This window comes from Myotis myotis, unplaced genomic scaffold (genome assembly GCF_014108235.1).
Source record: "Myotis myotis isolate mMyoMyo1 unplaced genomic scaffold, mMyoMyo1.p scaffold_m19_p_15, whole genome shotgun sequence".
Classification (NCBI taxonomy): domain Eukaryota; kingdom Metazoa; phylum Chordata; class Mammalia; order Chiroptera; family Vespertilionidae; genus Myotis; species Myotis myotis.
The window spans coordinates 1238580-1262227 of record NW_023416319.1 but is presented as its reverse complement, the minus strand read 5'-3'; the positions used below and the strand labels follow the sequence as shown (position 1 = coordinate 1262227).

The 23648-nt window shown below is 60.3% G+C and overlaps 1 protein-coding gene across 1 annotated transcript in view; it reads left to right on the top strand.

The window, feature by feature from the left end:
* ADAM12 (ADAM metallopeptidase domain 12) overlaps window positions 1-23648 on the top strand; it is a 134421-nt gene that overhangs the window by 85878 nt on the left and 24895 nt on the right. The window contains exons 9-16 of the mRNA XM_036337359.1: window positions 183-248; window positions 1530-1601; window positions 6639-6808; window positions 9187-9271; window positions 11841-11989; window positions 15885-16062; window positions 20103-20192; window positions 21241-21436. Coding sequence (XP_036193252.1) covers window positions 183-248; window positions 1530-1601; window positions 6639-6808; window positions 9187-9271; window positions 11841-11989; window positions 15885-16062; window positions 20103-20192; window positions 21241-21436 — 1006 coding nt within the window. The remainder of the gene's footprint in view (window positions 1-182; window positions 249-1529; window positions 1602-6638; window positions 6809-9186; window positions 9272-11840; window positions 11990-15884; window positions 16063-20102; window positions 20193-21240; window positions 21437-23648) is intronic.

Sequence of the window (23648 nt, the reverse complement as noted above, 5' to 3'; positions counted from 1 at the left end):
GAGTTGAGAAGGTCCCACAGAGGTCGCTGGGGATGGAGGTGACCATGTGGACGGGTGGGCGGGTGGGAGCCGGGGGTGCGGATGCGGGCCCCTTAGTGAAGTGCTTGGGTGGGGAGAGGGTGACCGTGCTCTGGGTGCCCCGGGAGGCGTCCAGGGAATTGACCCCGTGTTTTCTGTTGCAGCATAAGAGAGAGACCCTGCAGATGACCAAGTACGTGGAGCTGGTTATTGTCGCCGACAACCGCGAGGTGAGAGCTGGAAATGCCTCGGTCGTAAGGCTGGTTTAAAAAAAAAAAAAAAAAGAGGAAAAGGAAAGAAGATGCTCAGTAGGTCACGATTTGCTTTAATTAACCTCCTCTACTCCGGGCCCTTAGGAGCATGTAAACAAGTCACGGAAAAGGGGCTTTCTGGTAGCGTCAAGTATAAAATATTAAAAGTGTGTCTGAAACTACAAAATAAAAGCCCAAGACTGGAAAGCAAACAAGGAAACTGTTGCTCCATCGCTAAGCTCTCCAAACGGGGCCGGGGGGGGGGGGGGGGGAGAACGGATTCCTGAACCGTTTGGGGGGAAAGCAGCGTTTTGAACATGTCCGATGTGTCCTCGACCAAAACGAAGGCGCGAGAGGGACAGGGACGCGGCCGGAAGCCCTGCCCTCCGGGGAGCGGGGCTCGGGGCCACGTTCGCGCTTCCTCTGAATGGATTTTTAATTAGACTCTTTGGGAGTTTCTTCTCCGTATTCCTTTCGGCCTCTGCTGCCTGTGATGAATGAGGTGCCATTTCCTCGGGGGCGCAGCACGGGCGGAGGGAACTGGCTGGACGGTTTCTCAGAGCCCGCCCGTCTGGAGGTCAGCCGAGGGGCGATGCATTAGCTTGTCATCCCCTCCCCTCCGGGTCCTTCACTATCTAAGTTTAAAAACAAATAGGAAGGACTTTGCGAGGAAGTGAACATCAAGTGTGCTTTTGTGAACCAGTGTCACCCCAATAAATCCAATTTTGAAAACCCCAAGTTGGCGATCTGAGAAATGGCTTGGGGCTGCCTTCCCTTTACCTAAACCCGTGGCCGGCAAACTGCGGCTCGCGAGCCACGTGCGGCTCTTTGGCCCCTTGAGTGTGGCTCTTCCTAAGCCTTAGGAGTACCCTAATTAAGTTAATAATAATGTACCTACCTATATAGTTTAAGTTTAAAAAATTTGGCTCTCAAAAGAAATTTCAATCGTTGTCCTGTTGATATGTGGCTCTGTTGACTAATGAGTTTGCCGACCACTGACCTAAACGGTGACTGCCCGCCACGTGTGCGGCTGGGGCGAGGCAGGAGTTACTGGCGTAGGAGCGCTCAGTGGCGTGGCGAGTTTCGGGGTGCTTCGGGGAGTCCCGGGCGGGAGGTTTCTGGGGGGGAATGGGGTTCATTGCCCAAGGAGCTGGGAGGGTTTGTGAAGCCTGCGGCTGCACATGCCCAGGGGCTGGGAGGGAAGATGAGCTTTGAGTGACATGCTTGCTGTGATTAATGCTGACATCTCAAATTATGAAGTTTCAGAGGCAAGGAAAAGACCTGGGAAAAGTGAAGCAGCGACTCATAGAGATCGCTAACCACGTGGACAAGGTACGTTCTCTCCCGGGTCATTCAGTCACTCAGATCGTGTCAATGTTTGGAAGCGAGGTGAGAGATGAAGCTCACCTTATCCGTCTGAGCAGGGAGCCGGGGAGCCGCCCTGGTCCGGGCTGGACCGGGGACTCCTGTCCTGGGAGCACAGAACCGTGGGGCCCGGAGCGGCTGCAGGAGATGCCGCCCAGGCTGCCCGGACTACGGCCTGGGCCACCTTCCTCCGGGCTCCCTGCTGGCCAGGCAGAGCCCAGTCCCGGCATCGCAGGCTCCCAGTCAGATCCCGAGCCATGGCGGGCGCATCCGCCCTTTGGAGCACTCCAAGCCCGCCTCCCCCTAAGCTCCCCAGGAGGAGCCCACGGCTCCACATTCCGCCCCCTCGGCCCGCCCCATGCCAACGAGGGCGCCACCATCTGGGACGTGGATACTGATTTCCAGCCCGGCCAGCAGGTGGCCAACCCTCCCTGAGGACCAGGCAGTGACAAAGGCCAGGGCAGAGCTGGAGGGGACCCTGGGAGTCAGGTCTAACCCCAGGGCCTTTGACCACCAAAGGTCCTCCCTCTGCCTGTCCCCAAGGAGGTGGGGACACTGTCTACACCACGTGCTTCAGCAGCACACCTGCACGGAGCACACCTGCACGGAGCATGCCTGCACAGAGCACGCCTGCCTGGGATACACCTGCATGGAGCATACCTGCATGGAGCACGCCTGCACGGGGCATGCTCGCACGGAGCACGCCTGCACGGAGCATACCTGCATGGAGCACGCCTGCACAGGGAAGGAGCACGCCTGCACGGAGCACACCTGCCTGGGATACACCTGCACGGAGCACGCCTGCCTGGGATACACCTGCACGGAGCACGCCTGCCTGGGATACACCTGCACGGAGCACACCTGCACGGAGCATGCCTGCCTGGGATACACCTGCACGGGGGACACCTGCACGGAGCACGCCTGCACGGAGCACACCTGCACGGAGCACCCCTGCACGGAGCACACCTGCACGGAGCATGCCTGCCTGGGATACACCTGCACGGGGCACACCTGCACGGAGCACACCTGCACGGAGCACCCCTGCACGGAGCACACCTGCACGGAGCACACTTGCATGGAGCACACCTGCACGGAGCATGCCTGCCTGGGATACACCTGCACGGAGCACACCTGCACGGAGCACCCCTGCACGGAGCACACCTGCACGGAGCACACTTGCATGGAGCACACCTGCACGGAGCACCCCAGCACGGCGCACACCTGCACGGAGCACCCCTGCACGGAGCACCCCTGCACGGAGCACACCTGCATGGAGCACACCTGCACGGAGCACCCCTGCACGGAGCACACCTGCACGGAGCACCCCTGCACGGAGCACACCTGCACGGAGCACCCCTGCACGGAGCACCCCTGCACGGAGCACCCCTGCACGGAGCACACCTGCACGGAGCACGCCTGCACGGAGCACACCCGCACGGGATTGAGCAGAGCTTGGGACCGATGCTCCAGCCCACACAGGGCGTCTGCCACTTTGATAGGGATTGCAGCCGGGTGTCCGAGTGGGGCCAGGGCACCCGAGTCTCCCATGGGTCCTCACGAGGGACACGATCTGACCGCTGTCCTACACGGCCGTAGTCCTCAGCGATCGCCTGTCTCCAGCCCGTGCAGAGGGTGGGAGGGGAGTGGGACCAGGTGCCTCAGAAATGGCAGTTTGAGGACGCCTCGCAGTGGCCATGTTTACAAACATGCCTGTTATATCTGAGGGATTGGGATTTCCAACATTTTCCGAAAAATGGAAGCCACGGCCCTTCTAGAAATGGGAATATTCTACTCGGCCGTGCAGGCAGCGCCATGCCCTGCGCACCGGGAGTCAGACCTTGGGGGTGAAAGGCTGCGGACGGCGTGAAACCGAGCCTGCAGATGCCGGAGTCCCTGTTAAAGTGATGCGTTCGTTCTCCCTGCTGGTTTCTCTACAGTCTGTTCTATCCTGCTTCCGCCTGCACAACCAAAAGTGAGCGTTTGGGAGTCTGTTAATAACACGCACCGGTAATCACGGGGCAAAGTTCTGACGGCCTCGCGGAGTCTGCCCGCTGGTGGGCCCTGTGTCTGGTGGGAGGGAGCTGAACTGCTGGGCACACGTGTGCGGCTGCCCCTGCAAGGCCTGGAGTCGCTGGTGGGGTGCCCAGGCCCCTCCCCGCTCTGCACCGTGTGCACGAAGGGATGCGCCTCACTAGCGAGGAACCCAGATGCCGTTGGCAGCTCTGCGTTCTCCACGTGTCCCGGCCCCATAAACAATGACTGTCCCGGTGGCAACTTCCTCGTTTGCAGAGCTCTCGGCTCTTCTTGGCCCTTCTGAGTAATAATCACTTGGCTGCGGGAGAGCGGATGGCTCAGACTGGGAGACCCACCAGCGATGTCCTGCCAAAGGTGACATTCTGGAACATTCAGGAAGTTCTGTCAGTCCGACAGAGCGCTTGCCTTTCTGGCAACCCCTGAGGCGGGAACTAAGAGACATCCCCCCCCCCCCTCCGGGCTGATTCTATGGGGGGTGGGGGGAGGAATGGCTGCCAAATGAAGGGCTGGGGACCCGCCTCATTAACCTCCCCCCCCCGCCCCCATCTCCCTACTTCTGATTCACGAAGAAAGCAGCAGCAGCTGCAGATTCTTTAAGGCTGAGCCTCCGCGACTGCGTGGGAGGACTTGTCCCCCATGGATTTCGTGTCTTCCGGTCTTTCTCCTGTGGGTCTCCCCTCCCGTCCCACACGGGGGCCTGAGGTCACAGCTTCCGCGTTGGACCAGGAGACAGCCCTCAGGTCCACGTCCTCCCAAGCCTTCCCGGGCCTGGGGCTCCCTGAACTCGCGCCGCATCCTTTCTTGGCAGGTGGCTCCTCGGCATTAAGGGTGATGGTGGCTGTGAGCTTCCTGCTGACCCTGAGCATTCAGGAGCCGAGGGCAAGGGCAGCCTGGTCCTTCCTGTTTGTGCCAGTGCCGAGCCGAGCCCATAGCCAGAGCCGAGCAAATGCTGCTGCTGCTGGGTTACTGGTGAGCCCGTCAGCTGGTCCCAGACCACGGCCCGTCCGCGTGCACCCTGGTCCCTGTGCCCAGGCCTGGTGGGTGCTCCTTACGTATTAATTCGTGCTCCTTAAGAGGAGGCCCTCGCCGCCCTGGGAGGAGCAGTCAGCAGGCAGTGAGGGGAGGGTCAGGCGGCTACAGGTGCGCTCAGCGCAGTGACAGATCCCAGCAGCATCGGCGTCGGCGCAGGGGCTGTGCCTTACACCCGTCGTGTGTGAGATCCGCTCCGGGTGTGGCTGGAGGGACCCAGATGGAAATGACAGCCGGCGTCACGGGGAACGGCTCCTGGAGCAGCAGCCACAGAGGCCCTCCCAGACCCAGGCGCTGCTTCTACACGCATGACACCTGTTAGAGGCAAACCGGGACCCCCACAGGGGATGCCTAAAGCCCACGCTTAGCCAGCTGCTGTGGACACGGGCGTCTCTGCCTTCTGGTCACCGTTACCTTTGACATGAACCCCCTGAAAATGCAGCCTCCCGTCACAGGACGGCAGCGGACACAGGCGTCAGAGGGCCAGGGTGCCCCTGGACTCCATTCTGCCCCGGGAGCCTGGCTGGGAGCCTGCGAGCAAGTGCTGATTACACCACAAGCCGCTGGGCAGCCTTCAGGCCATATAAGGTCTCATGTGCATATGAACTTGACGCCCGAAGTGCCGTCTGCGTGGGCCGCGTGGCCTGCTCCGTCAGTGTCTGCTCCGAGATGCGGCCCGTGTTCCCGTGCCTCCTGCCCGCCCGGTGCGCCAGCGGAGGAGGAGATGAGCGGGGAAGACGAGCCGCCGCCCTGGGTCAACCCCGGCCACGCTGCTCAGCCCGGGGAGCACGTCCTGAGCTCCCTGCATTGGAACCCTGCTGAAGTCCAACACGGAGCTCCTGGGACTTCGGTCCTGGTTGGCCCAGATGCTTCTAGCAACTCCGAACAGGACCTGCTCCTGCTGGGGCTGGACTTTAGCCTGTCTCCAGCCGAGTTATTCTCTCTGCCACCTGAGAATCATTGGGCCCTGCCCTCACATCACAGGCACCGGAAGGTGGTGCAGCCAGCCACTCGATCCCGTACCCACCCCCCACCCCCCCGACCCTGAGGACAGAGCCGCCTCCCTGTCTTTGTGATGCACGTGGGCCAGCAAGGCAGTCGGGGCCACGGGTAGTTCTGACCTCTCCTCTGGCTGCTCATCCCGCAGCGTGTCTGGGACAAACCATCCCTTCCCATTGGGAGAGCTGCCCCTCCTACCTCTGAGCCAGGGCGGCTGCTTGTGGGCGGGGCTGTGGCCATGGCCTTGGCCATGAATACTAACGAGGGGGGTGCACCTGGGCTGGTCTCCTGCCTGGGAGAGGAACTTCTTAGTAACAGATCTTCCCCGGGACACTTGGTGAGCCAGCCTCCGGCTTCGGGAAGAACCGTGGGTCATCCGAGTTCGGCAAAAGGGCCCGTGTGCCTATGATTCCGAAAGCTCCCGATGTCTACAAACCTCCTCCATTGATGGGGGCGACAGGATATGATAGCGTCGGCCAGTCTGAGGCTTTGTCAAAAGGTCACCACAGATCCATTTGCAGTAACGCACGGGCAGGACGTGCGGCTGCAGGTGCACAAGCGGCTCTTTGGCAGAGTGAACGCCCTCGCTCAGGGGGCTTTGCCTGCGGCAGGTAGGAGCTGGCAGGCGGCAGCTGCCATGTAGCGGATCCAGCGAGACTCCAGTCTCTGCGTATTTTCACCTCCAAGGAGTCATTTCAAGTGCGAGCTTCCACACACACCAGGGAGACAGCGGAGAGGCCGTCACCGGAGCGTGCGGACCCAGTGGGCGCGTCCTTGGGCGTCGGGCCCTACACGCCGTCTTACATGCCTGGGAAGGGGGGAGGGGGGGCGCGTGGCGGTGTTATTCTCACCCGCTCGGTGAGGTTCAAGCGCACAGATCTGCCCTGCTCTGCGTCCCAGTCCCCGTTCCCGCAATCCCCAGAGGGTGTCTGTCCCCCTCAGTTTTACAGGCCGCTGAACATCCGCATTGTGCTGGTGGGCGTGGAGGTGTGGAGCGACATCGACAAGTGCCCCATCGGCCAGGACCCCTTCGCCAGCCTGCACGAGTTCCTGGACTGGAGGAAGGCCAAGCTCCTGCCTCGCAAGTCCCACGACAACGCACAGCTTGTCAGGTGGGTCGGCGAGGTCCCCTCTGGGCTGGGGAGGAGTGGCCCCAGCGCCCCCAGCCTCCTCCAGCTCCACCCGCGCGGCCCCAGCGCTGCACCTTCCCGGGGGTCGCTCAGCACTCATGGGGGGGCGGGGGGGGGGCAGAGGCCCCCTGACCAGAATCTGGGGTCTGCTGTGAAGTCTCCCTTTGGACACCTGGGAAAGCTCTCCCTCTGTCCAATGTCTTCTTCCTTCTTCCATCACCTGGACGTTCTCTTTGTGCAAATGTATTAAAATATGTTTTTATTGATTTTAGAGAGAGGGAGAGAGAAGGAGAGAGAGATAGAAACATCGATGAGAGAGAAACATCAGTATCTATCGGCTGCCTCCTGCATACCCCTGTTGGGGATCGAGCCCGCAACCCGGGCCTGTGCCCGGACCTGGAATCGAATCCTAGGTTCATAGTTCAACGCTCAACCACTGAGCCACGCCGGCCGGGCTGGGCAAGCTGTTCCAGTCTCCGCCTGATGCCCAGTTGTCCAGAGCAGCTGCTTTTTAAAGCCCATTGTCTTCCCTTATCAGCGGGAATGTGGATGCACCCTCTGAAGGCGGGACACCCGTGTCCCCCTCCTCACGGCATTCTGGGGCTTCCTAGATCCAAGGCTGCAACAGGACAGCACATTAGCCTTGGGTCTGTCTTTCAATCCAACTGCCCTGGGCACCGAGCAGGAACCAAACTTCCACCCCGGGAGCCTGGAACGCGGTGGAGTGGGTCCCCGTCTGCCGGGGGAGCCGGTGAACAAGGCAATTCCCTGAGCGGCCAGGGTGTGGCGTAAGCAGTGAGGGAACAGCGCTGGAATGTAGCCGCTGCAGCAGACCCCTTTATTCTCAAAAAGAAGCATTCGTGCCCTAATGAAGTAGATTGTTTCCAAAGTGGAGAACATTCTATTAAAGCCCTTAAACACTTTATGCCCTTGTCCTTGTCTTCTCGCGTTGCTTTATCACTGAATTAAAAGCTGTGGAGAGGTGGACGCTTTCCTTTAGCGAATTGGGTCTAATTACGAGCTTTTATGGGAAGTGGATCACCAGCCCCTCCCCATCCTCTCTTTAGAACGTGCCCACCCCCGGGCGAGGCCGGGGGCCGTCCCTGTTCATTCACTTTGGCCATCGTCAGGGGGCTTTTGTTAATTCCCTGCCTTGGATATTTGCGGTTGCCTCATATTTTGCGCAGTGATTAATCCTGAACCATTAAAAAGCAGAATCAAAGTGTGTTGTTTTGACTTTTTTCCCAAATGGAGTCTGTCCAACCTGAACATCTGGAAATGAATCAGCCTCTTATATAACCTCCTCGTGTATATACATGTATTGTTTCTGTTAAATGCTCGATAGAGATATAAACGTTAAGGCTGCAGTCCCTACTCTTGTCCGTGAGCGTGGCGGGGGGGGGGGGGGGGGCAGATGGGTGGATACATACATACACACGTTCATGCATGCATAGATGGGGTGGCATGTATGCTTGCTCCCTCTTGTCCAATCGACCGAAATACCTACCTTTTCACATAATACCTGTGAAATCAATGTATGTCCGTGGCCAAGATGACATGAAAGCTCATTTTTCCTTTAAACGAAATTCAACAATGACATTGTTTCATTTTTCGTGGATGAGGTAGGAGCTACACGCACTTGCATGACACAGGCCTTGAGGTCATCGGACTCGCTGCTCAAGATTCCGCGGGAGGGAAAGCTGCGCCCGCGGGAGCCATCAGGGCCCCTTCCAGAAGCTTCCGCCGGCGGCTGAGGCTGCGTGGGTGCTGACTCCTACACTCAGCCCAGGGGTCAGCCATTCTCCTGCGATTCCACTTTAAACGTTCCGCTCGCAGGAGCGCCGTGGGTTTCCGTCCGGTCATGTCACGCAGGAGCACAGACTTCAGCGACAACAGGAAACAGAGCGAGCCGCCTACTGCGTCCCGTAACCACCGCGATTCTGTGCCTTCGCAGACGGCCCTCACCCCCTCCTCCTGCCCCCACCCCCCTGAGGAAGCAGGCAGACCACCAGTTACACAGTCAAGAGCCGTGACCGGCTGTCTGAGTCTCGGAAACAGAAATCTGAAAGGGTCGTGGACCGCGGTGCGACTGGACCCTAAGTGGCCGAGAGCGGAGGGGACAGCCGCGCCCACGCGCCCACGTGTGGGTCACCCCGGGACTGGGTGCCTCTCGCTTATGTACATCCGCTCTGTTCATTTTGTCACCTGCTCCCCCAACCCTTGACCCAGTTACAGGCCGCACACCGTGTTCTTGACCTCGATATATTTCTTTTTTCATCGAAGGTCCAAAAAATGTATCTTAGGAAATGTCTTCATTCTGTGTTCATTTCAGAAAGCCCTTTCTCTTGTCTCCCTCCTAGTGGGGTCTATTTCCAAGGCACCACCATCGGCATGGCGCCCATCATGAGCATGTGCACGGCGGAGCAGTCCGGGGGCATCGTCATGGTGAGTCCCCCCGAGACGGTTCCCGGGAAGTCTCTGCTTTCACCAGACCTGGTGAGGTCAGGGTCGCTGGGTCAATGCTTTTTAGATTTCATCCTGTCCTCCTTCTCGCTCTGTCTGTGATCGTACACACCCCACAATATCTTATATTTTACTTATTTTTTAAAATATATTTTTATTGATTTCAGAGAGGAAGGGAGAGGGAGAGAGAGATAGAAACATCCATGATGAGAGACAATCCTTCATCAGCTGCCTCCTGCACGCCCCCTACTGGGGATGGAGCCTGCAGCCCAGGCATGTGCCCTTGACCGGGAATCGAACCGTGACCTCCTGGTTCATAAGTCAGTGCTCAACCACGGAGCCACGGTGGCTGGGCGCCCTACACTCTTTTAGGGACTGCTTGTAAAACACATCCATTTGCACACAGGAGAGGAGAGCGTGTAAAAATAGCTCGTGCGAACCAGTCCTCCCCGTTTATGGAGAAAAAGCTCCGCTGGGATTTTGGTCTGAGCTCCAGCCCAGGAATTCCCTCCCGGCGCCGGGATGAGCCCGGCCTGGGGCTGCCCTCCCCTCCCCGCCTCGAGGTGGCCTGTGGTCGCCCCGAACAGAGCCGTTAGGACGGTTTTCTGACGGCTCAGCCTCCAGGCCCAACAGCCAAACGGCTGAGGTTTGTACTCCTCGCCACCGCACATGCTTGACATACCTCCAGGCCAGTGTCCGACCGTCTGCAGAACAGCCTCATTCTCGGAAGGCGGGGGCCTGAGCTTGTGCTGTACAAGGACCACTTTGTCATACATGGGCTAGCTGTGTTTGTAAAAGGAAAGAGAGCGGGAGGGACACTGGGGACTTGATTCCTCTGAACTGAAGAGGGAGGCGGCTCTGACAGGCTGCCCGTCGGGGGACTCCTGCCCCGGCCCCTCCGATCATGAGAGGGAAGGTGCCACCAGGGCGCTGCTGTGCCCACCCTGAGCCCGGGGCGAGCCCCCTGCCCCAGCCCCCGACGGGGCGTGTCCTCAGAGACCAGTCCAGCATCCCAGCTACACAAACAAACCCGTCCTTCCAAGAAACCGGGAGTTCTCCCGCAGGTTCCAAAGGGAACACGTGTGAATATTCCGTGTGTTAGCGGGCAGAGGAGCCTGTTCTGCTGACTCCGACTTTCTCACTGCCCGCCGTCTCTCCCCGGCACCCATAGGGCGGGTTTCCTCTTCCCCGGGCAGCGCAGGGGTTCGGGGAACCGCGTGCCCGGGGGAGGAGGGGGAGGAGAGGGGGAGAGCCCGGAGGCCGGCCTGTGTGAGAGCCGGGCCGGGGAAGCCACGGACAGGTGGGCTGCGGGCGGTGCCAGGGTCATTTCGAGTCCCAGCCCAGCTGTCCGTTTCCAGAGCCGCCCGTAAAGTTTTAAGAGGGAAGCATTTTCTGTTTCATGGTTCCACGGCCGGTTGCTAACTGACTTCGCCACTTCAGACGGGTGTCTGTGTTTTTAGGGCCGAAGCTCAATTCCTTACAAGCCCGCAGGTTCTGCCGCCGGCGTGCGGCACTTAAACGTTTCATGACCAACCTGACCAGGTTAAGTGGCTTCCTGGAGCTCATACCCCTTATTCTGTTTCCACACCAGCACTCACCAAGATTCCTCCTGGAGCCCGGCCGGCGTGGCGCAGTGGTTGAGCGTCGACCCATGAACCAGGAGGTCAGGGTTCAATTCCTGGTCAGGGCACAGGTCCAGGTTGCAGGCTTGATCCCCAGCAGGGGGCGTGCAGGAGGCAGCTGGTCCCTGATTCTCTCTCATCCTTGATGTCTCTATCTCTCTCCCTCTCCCTTCCTCTCCCTGAAGTCAAGAAGAACATATTTAAAAAGATTCCTCCTGGAAGAGCATACGGGGACACCTCACATTTAAAAAATGAGTGACGATGGGTGTGGGAAGTAGGAACACATATGTGGACTGCAGTGAGAGTCCTCAAAGCCAGCGTTAAGCGACAGGAAGTAGGTGGGGCCGCTCGGCCTCCGTTGAGATCAGCCTGAGGCGCGTTCCTCGTTCGCCCCGCGGGCAAGAGAGGCACCCAGTGGGAAGAGCAGGCCTGGCCCCTTGAATTTCTGAAACGCTCACCAGATAAGCCAGATCCCACACTCCCAGGCTGTCTCCCGGCGCCTCTGACCTTACACCCTCGCTGCCAGAGGCGGCCGCGCCTCCTTCTGAACCTCGCAGGCGTGAGGAAGGCCCGCAGCGAGGAAGCAGACCCCCACCCACTGGGAGCAGTTTTGTTGTTGGGACGGAGCGGGCGCTGAGCTCGGTGTCCGAAAGCCTCCTGCTGCCTCCTGTACGCCCCCCACTAGGGATGGAGCCCGCATCCCGGGCTGTGCCCTGACCAGGAACCGAACCGTGACCCTTGGGTCCGAGGGCCGGCGATCTAACCGCTGAGCCACGCCGGCCGGGCTGTGCCATCTTTTCAAGCTTTAACGCATCCCTGTGGCTCTCCGCGGTTCCTTCCAGGGGAGCTGTCAGGCCGTGTCGAGGAGACGCTCATTTGGGGGGGGGGGGCGACAGGAGCTGTAGCCTGTGCCCTGTGCTCTCTCCGAGGACCACTCGGACAGCCCCCTGGGCGCGGCCGTGACGCTGGCGCACGAGCTGGGCCACAACTTCGGGATGAACCATGACACCCTGGAGCGCGGCTGCAGCTGCCGGACGGCCCCGGACAAGGGGGGCTGCATCATGAACCCCTCGACCGGGCAAGTACTCGCGCCTCCAGTGGCTTCCGGAGTCGGGCTGCAGCTTGACAGGCGTGTTGGGAAACAGTGAGCAGGAAACTCCCCGGGTTTCTGGCCAGAGCACCCGTGGAAGCTTCCAGAAAGAAATCCCTCCAGAGGTGCAAGAGTGAGGGGCCTGTGCTGCCCTGAGAGTCACAGGCAACCAGATTCAACCAGCTGATTGCAACCTCGCTCTCAGCCTGAGGTTGGGGATCATGGGTATAAGGGGGCTGGCTGGGTGCAGAGGGCTGGCTGGGTTCGGAACGGGCAGGGGTTTGCAGGAGGCTGTCTGGGTGCGGGGGGGGGGGGGGGGCGGGGGTCTGGCCGGGGGGCGGGGGGGCATGGGGGGCTGGCTGGGTGCGGGGGGGCAGGGGGCTGGCTGGGTGTGGGGGGCTGGGGGGTTTCACAGGAGGGACTCGGGCATCCACAGCCTTGGTGTCTGCAGGGAGGAGTCGGTGTCCTGGAACGGTCCCCAACGGATGCTGAGGGACAGCTGCAGCATTTGGGGAGTCTGACGTTATGCGCGGATTTTCATCTGCTCATAGGGCGGGAGGGTGTCAGCTCCCCGAGCCCCACACTCCCTCCTTCACTCCTTCCCCCCCCTCCCTCCCTCCCTCCTTCCCTCCCTCACTCCTTCCCTCCCTCTCTCTTTCCTTCTTCCCTTCCATGCATCCATCTATTTGTTATTCCAACCATCCATCTTCGTACTGATCCGTTCACATATTGAACAAATATTTTTGCCCCTGTGCTTGCTGTTTGGGGGGTGCACAGATGAGGGGGACCCTCAAAATGTTGCGTGATTCTGGAGGCGCCATGACTACCAGGCGCCCTTCCCGGCGCCGCCTAGCCCTTCACGCTGGCAGGGCGGGTGGCAGTGCTCATGGGCACGCGGCACGCACCTGAGACTGGCAGCCGTGGGGGGACTGGCATTGCCCAGAGCCCAGCGGGTCACTTCCAGGCGCTTTCTCTCCTTGCCCGGGCATGCTAACGCCTTCCCTGCTTTATACCTTACTGGCCATTTCTGAGTTTCCTCCTGTGCTGAGCTGGTGCTTTCGTGTAAATCTCCCTACTTGGTTCTCCTTTATGACCCGCGTTCCTGTCCAGACGGCGGTGGTTTTATTTTTCTCGTGTGGAGAGGAACTTCCTAAGCGAGTGGGTGGATTAGTCACAAAAGCCCCGGTGCAGGGAGGTCAGGCCGCCCGGCCCGGCGCCCCCGCCCATCCATCACCCCCGTGGACTTCCCGGCTGCTTCTCATCCCAGCGTGATCTCAGCCCGGGCGCCCTCTCGCCTCCTGGGTCCCCACGGGAGTGGGAGAGCAGAGGAAATGAGATCACGTGTCTGTAAGTGACCAATCACTCCACAGTCCACGGTGGCATGAGGATGAGTGTGCAGCTCGCAGGGACCTGGGACTGTGGAGGAGCGAAGGGCCTTTTCCGAATTTCCGCTCGTCGCTGTTGGAAAGCGCGAATGCCCGGAAGCGCCACTCGGCACTGCGCCCACGGATTCTGTGTGAACGGCTTGCTTTAAACTGGTCCAGCCCCAGCTGGTTTGGCTCAGTGGATAGAGCATGGGCCCGCGGACTGAAGGGTCCTGGGTTCGATTCCGGTCCAGGGCACGCACCTTGGTCGGGGTGTGTGTAGGAGACGTTGTTTCTCTATCTCTGTCTCCCCCTCTCCCTTCCACTCACTCTAAAAATCAATGGGAACATAACCTCAGGTGAGGATTAACAACAACAACAACATAAGAGTATAAACTGGCCCCTCCCAGTCCCCGCCTTCCTCCTGACGCCCCTCTACTGACTCAGGCACGATGGCAAAGGTTCAAATGTGGTTTCCGTGTTCACCCTGAAGGTGACTCGCGGGCAGAGGAGGCAGTGACCGCTGTAAGGCTATTAAACGCTCCCGGATTCAGAAAGAACCAGGTACTGCAGACGCTTGCCCGGGGGAAGCGCATCCCAATATACCTTGTTTCTTCTCTATCGAAACCTTCCAGAATCCGAACATTGTAATCAGCCGCCATCGCTGACACAATGGCCCCGCGGGCCTGAGAGTCCTGTCCCCGACAGAAGGCCGAGTTGCCGGGAGCCTTTCCATCTTCCTATTCCTTATCGTGACTGAAGGTGCGCAGCATCTCTAACGCTCAGAAAGAGGAGAAAGGCATCCCTCCTGCGGTGCTGGGCAGAGGAAATGTGCTCAGCACCGTGCAGCCGGGCTCCGTCCTTGCAGCCGGGCTCCGTCCGTGCAGCCGGGCTCCGTCCTTGCAGCCGGGCTCCATCCGTGCGGCCGGGCTCCATCCGTGCGGCCGGGCTCCGTCCGTGCGGCCGGGCTCCGTCCGTGCGGCCGGGCTCCGTCCGTGCAGCCGGGCTCCGTCCGTGCGGCCGGCTCCGTCCATGCGGCCGGGCTCCGTCCGTGCGGCCGGGCTCCATCCGTGCAGCCGGGCCCCCTGCAGCCGGGCTCCGTGCAGCTGGCCTCCATGCAGTTGGTGACCTGGGGCCTGTCCGAGCTGGGACGGGCGCTGTCTGAGATGGGGACGCTGGCGGACACCCCTGCTCACCTGTGAGGCCGGGGTGCACGCGGCTGGTCTATCGATCTCCTCTTCGCACTGCTGTTCTTGCTGGAGACCCTCCCAGCTCCCGGCTCCCCGCGTGTCCTTCCTCACTCACTGTCAATTCTCGGGAGGCCAGCTCCTGCCCCGAATGAGCTGGGCAGAGTTTACCACACGCCTGGCTGCATGTCCTGATGGGAGTGACGTCCTGTCTCCATGTCGGGCTGGAGCTATGTGCCCCAGCAAAGCCCCACGCGGAGGACAGCCCATCCGCCTCGGGGAGGCTCCTTCTGCGCAGAGAAGGGCGCCCTGGGCTCCCTGTGCCATGTGCCGCGGTCTGGTCACCGCAGCGCCCTCTGCGTTGGCACGGTGACCGTTCTCCTTGTGGGTCAGCATTGGACGCTGTTCTGCCACGTGTTGATCCTGGAAGGACCGGTCTGTCCGCCAGGGGAGCTGCACAGGTTTCCACAGACGTGTTGCACCCGCGGGACAAGTGCGCCAGGGCCTCTTGCCTTTGCGTGGAGAGCAGGGTTGCGCTTACGGGCGTGTTGGTCCATCAAAGTAGGCTCCGCAGTTAATAAGCCGCGATCGACAGAAAACCGCGTGGACAGTGCCGTGTCCCCAGCTCGGCCGTGGTCTGGACCAGAGGCCAGACTCAGTCAGGAGGTAGTGGCGTGTCCACGTCTGCGGGGAAGTGTGTGGGGAAGAGGGGCCGCGTGTGGGGAAGCGTGGCCGTGTGGGGAAGCGTGGCCGTGTGCACCGGTTGGGCCAGCTGATTGGGATCCATTGTAACGCCGTCCTGGGAGCCTCTGAGGGGAGTGGGCGCCGGTTGCGGCTCAGCAGGCCCCACTTTCTCGCTGAGTCGTACGACCCTCGGGGTTTGGGGCACACCTGCCCCCACAGTTCTTGCCGCTCAGGACCTGGGGAAATGCATGTATAACAGAGAGTGAGACGAGCCCAACCGGCGGGGCTCAGGGGTGGACCGTCGACCTGGGAACCAGGAGGTCCTAGTTCGATTCCCAGTCAGGGCACAGGCCCAGGTTTCGGGCTCCATCCCCAGTGGGGGGCGTGCAGGAGGCAGCACATCCATGATTCTCTCTCATCATGGATGTTTCTCTCTCTCTCCCTCTCCCCTCCTCTCTGAGATCAATAAAAATGTATAACAAATAAAGGAATGCAGCCACAGGTGCCTCGTGTCACACCGCATGTCTCCGCCTTTGCTCACTGAGACCGCTGTGGGCCCGAGGGCAGATGTCAGGGGCGGGGACAGGAGTGGCCCCAGGAGGAGCGGCCCCGTGGCGCTGCCCGCTGACCCCTCTCCCCCCCGCACAGGCTCCCGTTCCCCGCCGTGTTCAGCAGCTGCAGCCGGAAGGACCTGGAGGCCAGCCTGCAGAAGGGCGTGGGCATGTGCCTCTTCAACCTGCCCGAGGTCCGGCCGGCCTTCGGGGGCCGCAAGTGCGGGGACGGCTACGTGGAGGAAGGCGAGGAGTGCGACTGCGGGGAGCCCGAGGTGAGCGCCGCCTCCGGGCCGCGGGCTGGTGTCCGGTCCGCGAGGCCAGGGCCGGGAGGAACCGGTGACAGGGCTGGAAGGTCAGGCTGGCCACGCCCCATGGCCCCCTCGGACACGCGGCCAAGCCAGGGGCCTTCTCGTGTAACTGTCGCACGGAATGTTACATCCCTGGCTTAAAAGATAAGAACCTGCCCTAGGGGGTTGGCTCAGGGGTGGGAGCATCAGCCCTTGGACTGATGGGTCCCAGGTTGGATTCTGGTCAAGCGCACGTACCTCTGTTGCAGGCTCGATCCCGGTCCTCGGCCTGGGCACGTGCAGGAGGCAACCAATCGATGTGTCTCTCTCACATCGATGTTTCTCTCTCTCTCCTCTCTCTCTTTCGCTCTTTCTCTCTTTCTCTCCCCCCCCCCCCTTCCACTCTCTCTAAAATCAATGGGGAATTATCTTCAGGAGAGGATTAATGGGAAAAAGAGGGTAAGAACCTTCTCTAAGGACGCGGTGTTCTTGGCGAGATGAAGAGGCACTCAGCTCAGAGCTGGAGGAGCCTGGCGGAGGCCTCAAGCAGCTGACAGGCACCTTTCTCCCCTGTGCACCGGGCGAGGGGAGGGGAATGTGAATGAGCAACCACCTTTCTTGTTCACCGAGCGCTTCCTCCCGAGTGGGAAGCCCACGTGGCCGCCTTTAGCCTCCCTTTTTAAATGTTTCTGTTTTTTATTTTTCACTTTTCAGTGTTCAAGCTCCAACTAGGCCTAACAGCATGACAGCCCTTTCCAGTTTCTAAATCACTTCGGCCAAAGCTTTTAGTCCAGTGGTTCTCAACCTTCCTAACGCCGCGACCCTTTAATACAGCTCCTCATGTTGTGGTGGCCTCCAACTTCATTGTGGCAAACTGAACATAATTAAAGCATAGTGATTCATCACAAAAACAATATGTAATTATAGATGCGTTTTCCGATGGTCTTAGGCAACCCCTGTGAAAGGGTCGTTCGACCCCCAAAGGGGTCGCAACCCACAGGTTGAGAACCACTGTTTTAGTCCAACCTGCTCACCTGGGTTCTGTACCCCCTGACCCAGTGCTCAGCCCTGGAAATCTTGTCTACACCTTTGCTTCATGTCGGCTCACGCACCCCTGGCCACACACCCCGTGGCCCACACACCCCATGGCCACACACCCCGTGGCCCACACACCCCATGGCCACACACCCCTGGCCCATCCTCTGTGTCGCCACCTCAGTGCTTCAGAACCACTCGCCCCGCTCACAGCGGGAACCAGCTCTGCCCTCGCGCCCAGCAGTGGTCTCCCCCGTTTTCAGAAGCTGCACGTGTCTTGTCCCAGGTGGTTGTGATGAATCCATGTCTGGTAGGACCGGCAGCGCGGGAATGGCGATGAGGGCGTCTGCGGAGCAGCTCTCAGCGCTTCTCTCCTCTTCCTTCTTTGCAGCCGTGGTGCTCATGGACTCCGCTGATTCTCTGCTGGGCCCTAAAATCACAAACGCATCATTGGGTGAAGAGCTCGTCTCTTCCGACAAACCCGCTGCTGCAGGAGGAGGGGGGTCTGGGCCAAGCTTTCTGCTGGAAGCTTCCTGCACGGGCCTGGGCTCCTGTCACCCAGGGCAGCCTGACAGCTCACCCACTCTCCCAGCAGCGGGCGGGCCGGCCGGCCGGGGCGCCCTGTCTAAAGGCCTGGGTGCCAGGCCTGCAGATGGCTCCAGACCGCAGTTCTCTCTCACTTTATCAGCCCCTTTGAAGTCCAGGCCATTCTCCTTGGCTGCGTTTCCGTGTGAGCTGCTGCTTATGTTACTGAGTGATTGGGGGGGGGGGGGGGGGGCGGGGGACGTCTTACAGGCTCTCAGGACCCAGGCTCAGGGTGGCTGGCTGAGCTTAGCATGGGGCACCCTGGGATGTGGCGACGGCGTCGTTGGTAGAGCCATTTAGACAGTCGTGAACAGCGACATCGCCGTGCGTGTGGTGGCACCAATCAGGGAGGCCGCTGACGGGCTCCTTAAAACACACAGACAAGTTTCCAAACATTTCAGGGTTGTCACTCCGTGAGCTAGAAACCCGCCCTGCCTGGCAGCTCCGCTGTGGCTGCTTGGCCGTTATCGCACTGTGTGCGTTACATCCTCCGGGTGTTTATAACGTCCGTGAGCAGATGTGAAGCCCAGTGACTTGGGATGTATGTGCAGCAGGAGCGTGGAGGGCGCTGCCCTGGCGTGTAATTCGTCGTCTCACACGGGGCCCAGGTCAGATTCCCGGGGGAGCCCCGCATCCTCTGGATTCCCCACAGCACCTCCTGCACCCATTAGCGACACTGATTACAAATTCACTCACAGAAGACGGTTTTTAGGAGTGACCCGCTGTGCTATTAAAACAGTGTGCGACTGGCTTCATTGTAGCCACTCGTATGTAAATCCTTTAGCACAATCACGTTAGGTAAAATTAAAGGGCACAGATAAATTACCACTAACGACGCCGTGAACTCTCCCTTCTTCCGGTAATTCCGTTTCTTCCTGAAATGTCTGAGCTCCGCGTTATTGGCATGTTTGCAGGACCAGGACGCCTGGGGCACCAGGGGAAGGTGCCAGCCCTTCGGGTGAGGGCTGAGCACAGGCGGCAACCTCTTGTTTCTTGTGGTTAGAAGAAACCAGGTCCTGGTGAAGCCCAGCACAGCCCAGGAGCCCGGCTCCTCTCTCCCTTGTATCTCAGGGAGGGCAGCACACCTAACATTTGATCTTTCTCTTTCAACCCCTTGCCAATCGCCCAGCCGGCGTGGCTCAGTGGTTGAGCCTCGACCTATGAACTAGGTCACAGTTCAATTCCCAGTCCAGGCACAGGCCCGGGTTGTGGGCCCGATCCCCAATAGAGGGCGTGCAGGAGGCAGCCGGTCAGTGATTCTCTTTCATCATTGATGTTTCTCTCTCTCGCTCTCTCTCGCTCTCTCCCTCCCTCCCCCCCTTTCCTCTGTGAAATAAAAATATATTTTTTAAAAAATATAAAAGCAGCCGAACCAGTTTGGCTCAGTGGATAAAGCATCGGCCTGCGGACTGAAGGGTCCCAGGTTCAATTCCGGTCAAGGGCATGTACCTTGGTTGCAGGCACATCCCCAGTGCGGGGCGTGCAGGAGGCAGCTGATCGATGTTTCTCTCTCATCGATGTTTCTAACTCTCTATCCCTCTCCCTTCTTCTCTGTAAAAAATCAATAAAATATTTTTTAAAAAAATACAAAAGCAAAAAATCCTTGCCCATCAGCGGGCACAGCCCACGACCCTCTTGGGCCCCTCGGTCACTCTCGGGTGCGTTTCTGCCCCGAGGGTTGCTGACCAGGCCAAGCAGGAGTCACCACCCGTCTGTTTGCCTCGCGAGGAACTGCGCTTCAATCGGTCCGACTTCACTTCCTGCCGGTGTGTTCCGGGTTGAACCAGGTTGACCGGGTCAGTCTTGGAAGAGTAATATTTGAATGCATCTATGTATGTTTCTATGTTTTATATGTTTTATCGATTTCAGAGAGGAAGGGAGAGGGAGAGAGAGAGAAACATCCATGATGAGAGAGAAGCATGGACCGGCTGCCTCCTGCACGCCCCACACTGGGGATCGAGCCTGCAACCCGGGCCTGTGCCCTGACCAGGAATCGAACCCTGACCTCCTGGTTCATAGGTGGACGCTCAGCTGCTGAGCCACGCGGCCAGGGCCATGCATGCTTTTTAATACGTCAGTTGGAAGTGTTTGGTGATCCCGATACACTTTGGGGCAGGAAGCCCTGCAGTAACCGGGGGCCCCTCTTCCCACGGAGCCCCGGCTGCAGCTGACGGATGACCTCCCGCCACCTCCCTGTCCAGGCTCCTTACCCCTCACGAAGGGACCCCCCTCCCCAACCACTCAGCCCTAAACACTCCCCAGAGCTTCGCTTCTCACAGGCGACGCTAACCCTCGGTCGGGCTGCCGGGCTCTCCCTTCCCTTCTGCAGCCGCGTCAGGCGCACTGGCCGTCCACAGGGGTCGCTGCCCCGGCCCCCACCTGTCCAACGGCCCTTCCCTCTGCAGGAATGTACCAGCCGCTGCTGCAACGCCTCCACCTGCACCCTGACGCCGGGCGCCGTCTGCGCGCACGGGCTCTGCTGCGAACACTGCCAGGTGAGTCCTGGCCGCCCAGGTGCGGGTGGCTCCACAGCATGCGCAGCTGGTTGCCTCGTGTTATGCCGAGTCATCTGTGACACTTTATTTCTTTTGTTTTGTTTTGCTTTGTTTTTAATTGATGTCAGAGAGGAAGGGAGAGGGAGAGAGATAGGAATATCCATGATGAGAGAGAATCATGGATCGGCTGCCCCCTGCACGTCCCCTACAGGGGATCAAGCCCGCAACCCGGGCATGTGCCCTTGACCAGGAATTGAACCATGATCTCCTGGTTCCTAGGTCGATGCTCAACCACTGAGCCACGCTGGCTGGGCTAGAATTTCATTTTTTAATGAAGCGATTGATCTCAGCATCCTGCTTGTGGGAGCCTCCTGATTCAGAAGTGCGTAAAAATTTACGTTCTGCTTACAGCGCCCTCCACCCCCTTCCTACCCGGGGTTAACTAACAGGCCCCGAGAGCAGTGGCCCCCGCACGTGGCAGCTGGCGGCGGAAGGCGCTCAGAAGGGGGTGAGGCGGGGAGGTCCCTGGCCTTTCGGCCTCAGACAAGCCACCGGGGCCTTAATGTCTCAGCCACGGGACAGGAGGCGTGGCCGAGGGCTCCTCTGTCCCGCCCCGCCTGCCTTGTCCCTCGGCACCTCGCCCCCTAAAGTCCCAGCCGCGATTGGATGACAGGAAGCAGCCGTGGCAATGGTGCCCGTGGAATTATTTTTGTCAGCTTGCCAGCAGATGCTGGCGCTGCAGGTGGAGACCCCATCTGAAAGGATTGGCGACCGCAGATCTCTTTCCTAAGAATCAACGACACCCCTACTGTTGCCTGATGCTAACAAGGCTGCTCTTGACCCCCTGAAAGGGGCGAGGCGCCTGTCCCAGAGCAGGACTGTTACTCAGGGACTCCCTCTGCTGTGAGGGACTGGCTTTGACATCCTCAGGTGACACGGAGAATGGCCTCTCAGTCCATGTGGGAGCCTGCGGGCACCCGTGCCCCTACCCCCCCACGACCCCCCCACCCCTTGCACACCCCGTGCCATAACTGCCCTCTCCTTGCAGCTGAAGCCTGCGGGCACGGCCTGCAGGGGCGCCAGCAATGCCTGCGACCTCCCCGAGTTCTGCTCAGGGGCCAGCCCGCACTGCCCGGCCAACGTGTACCTCCACGATGGGCACCCGTGCCAGGGCGTGGACGGCTACTGCTACAACGGCATCTGCCAGACCCACGAGCAGCAGTGCGTCACACTCTGGGGACCAGGTATGTGACGTCTCCGGGCTCGGGGGTGCGGGGGGGGGGTGGGGGGGACCACTGTTCGCGGGAAAAGTTGGCTCCCTGGTGGGGCTGGGACCGCCAGGCACTGGGCACAGCCCGGAGCCATCCAACCAGAGATGTGTGAGCACCTACTGTGTGCCGTGGGTGACAGGGACAGATCACCCTGACCCTCCCGCAGACAGCCCACCAGGTGTGGGACGGACAGATGCACAGACAGAACTTCCCACCAGCACTCTGGCTGCGTAAGCGCTTCTCAGAGCTCAAAGGGGGACCCGCCAGGGGCTGAGGTGCAGCGACGTCCCTGCAGCTGGGGGCCGAGAGCCGCCTCGGGACCCCGGCAGACCTGGTGCCGAGCATCCCAGCGGGAAGGCGGGCCGCGGGCAGCAGCATCCAGGCGGGAAGCACACGGAAGGGCGGACACTGGCAGCAGAGTTTGGGGGGAGAATGTGGACACTGGAGTTTGGGGCCCTGAGGGCCATTGGTCCTGCGGCTGAGTGAGGGGCTGTGGTGGCCCCGGAGGAGGAGGCTGCTCAGGCCGAGGCTGTGTCACCGCTGGTGTTCGGGTGCCTCCAGCCGGTGCGCGGTGTGTGGTTCGTCCCTTCTCACCCCCAGTGACCCCTGGGGTAGGGACACTGGCAGTTCCCCGAGGTCACAGAGCTGGGACCTGAACGTAGACCATTGTGACCAAAGCCCCCGCGTAGCCCCCGGGCAGTGCAGTCCCCAAGGAGCCAGGTCCTGACTCATGTCCCATGAGGTTCCAAGGCTGAAGGGACCCTCAGGGTGAAGGGGGAGAGCCAGTCCCCTTTGTGGCTCCTGTGGGGGCCCATCCGCAGGGGCCAGAGGTCCGGGGCTCGCAGCGCCGCCCAGGTCCCGTGGGCTCACCGCCCGGGCCCTGCTGCCCACCCAGTGCCCGTGCAGAGGGTTCGCCTGGAGGGCAGGCCCTGCCCCTCTCGTCCTTCCCTCCCTCCCCTGCTGGCTGCAGGGGTGACCTCAGCCTTGGTCAGAGGCCTGGCCCGGCTCTGGGGGAGAGAAACCCGATGGGCCTTGCAGATGTGGGGTGAGGACTTGCCGTTAGGAGGTGGAGAGAAGTGCCCTGCGGCAGAAAATGCTGACTGAATGTCGGACGTTGGTGGGAGGGGACGGGAAAGCAGTGACCCCAGCAGGGAGAACAGGACAGAGGGGCCCTGGCTGGGTCCTGGCATGGAGCCCCCTCCCAGCCCAGCCTGCCCTCTGCACTGGGCACTTCCTGGGGAGGAGGCAGGCTGTGTGGGTGCAGCATCACAGGGCTGACGCGGCCCCTCCTCTCACACTCAGCTCCTCCAATGAGCCTCGGGCATCGCGGGGGCGCTGGGGCAGGAGGAGCTGGCCTCCGTGCCTGGGGCTGTGTGCTTCATCTGCAGACCGGCCAGCTCCCCGCTTCTGCCCCCTCTCAGCCCCCTGCCTGCTGGGCGGGGAGGACCCCCAGGCAGGGCCAAGGTCTGGGGTCTCAAGTTCCGTGAATTCCTTTTTATCCTGATATAATAAAAGGCGAATATGCAAATTATCCCCTCGACCAGGAGTTGGACTGGGAGTTCCACCAGGAGTTCAACCAGGGGTGGGGCCAGCTGGCCAACCACCCACAGCCCCTCCCCTGGCTGGCCCCACCCCTGATCAGCCCCCAGCAATTGGGGCAGGCGGCCTGACCACACCCGTGCACTAATTTGTGCACCAGGCCTCTAGTGTATATATATATATATATATATATATATATATATATATATATATATACATTTATTATTATTATTATCATCATCATCATTGATTTCAGAGAAGAAGGGAGAAGGAGAGAGAAAGAGAAACGTCAATGATGAGAGAGATCATTGATCGGGTGCCTCCTGCATGCCCCACACCGGGCCTGTGCCCTGACCGGGAATTGAACTGTGACCTCCTGGTTCATAGGTTGATGCTCAACCCCTGAGCCCCGCTGGCCGGGCCCAAGCTCAGTGAATTGTTTGCGACGCCAAGCATAAGGTAGGCACTCACTACACACACGCCGGATGGTTGTAGGGCTCTGAATGGACTGGTGACTTCAGGCGCCTTGTAGCCAAGTGAGGTCACCTCGGGACAGTGGCTGCTGCCGGCCAAGTCTTCGTGGCGTACAGCGTCCCTCGTGGCCGGCCCTCCGGGCCCTCTTCCGCGGCCGCGTCTCTCCAGTTCT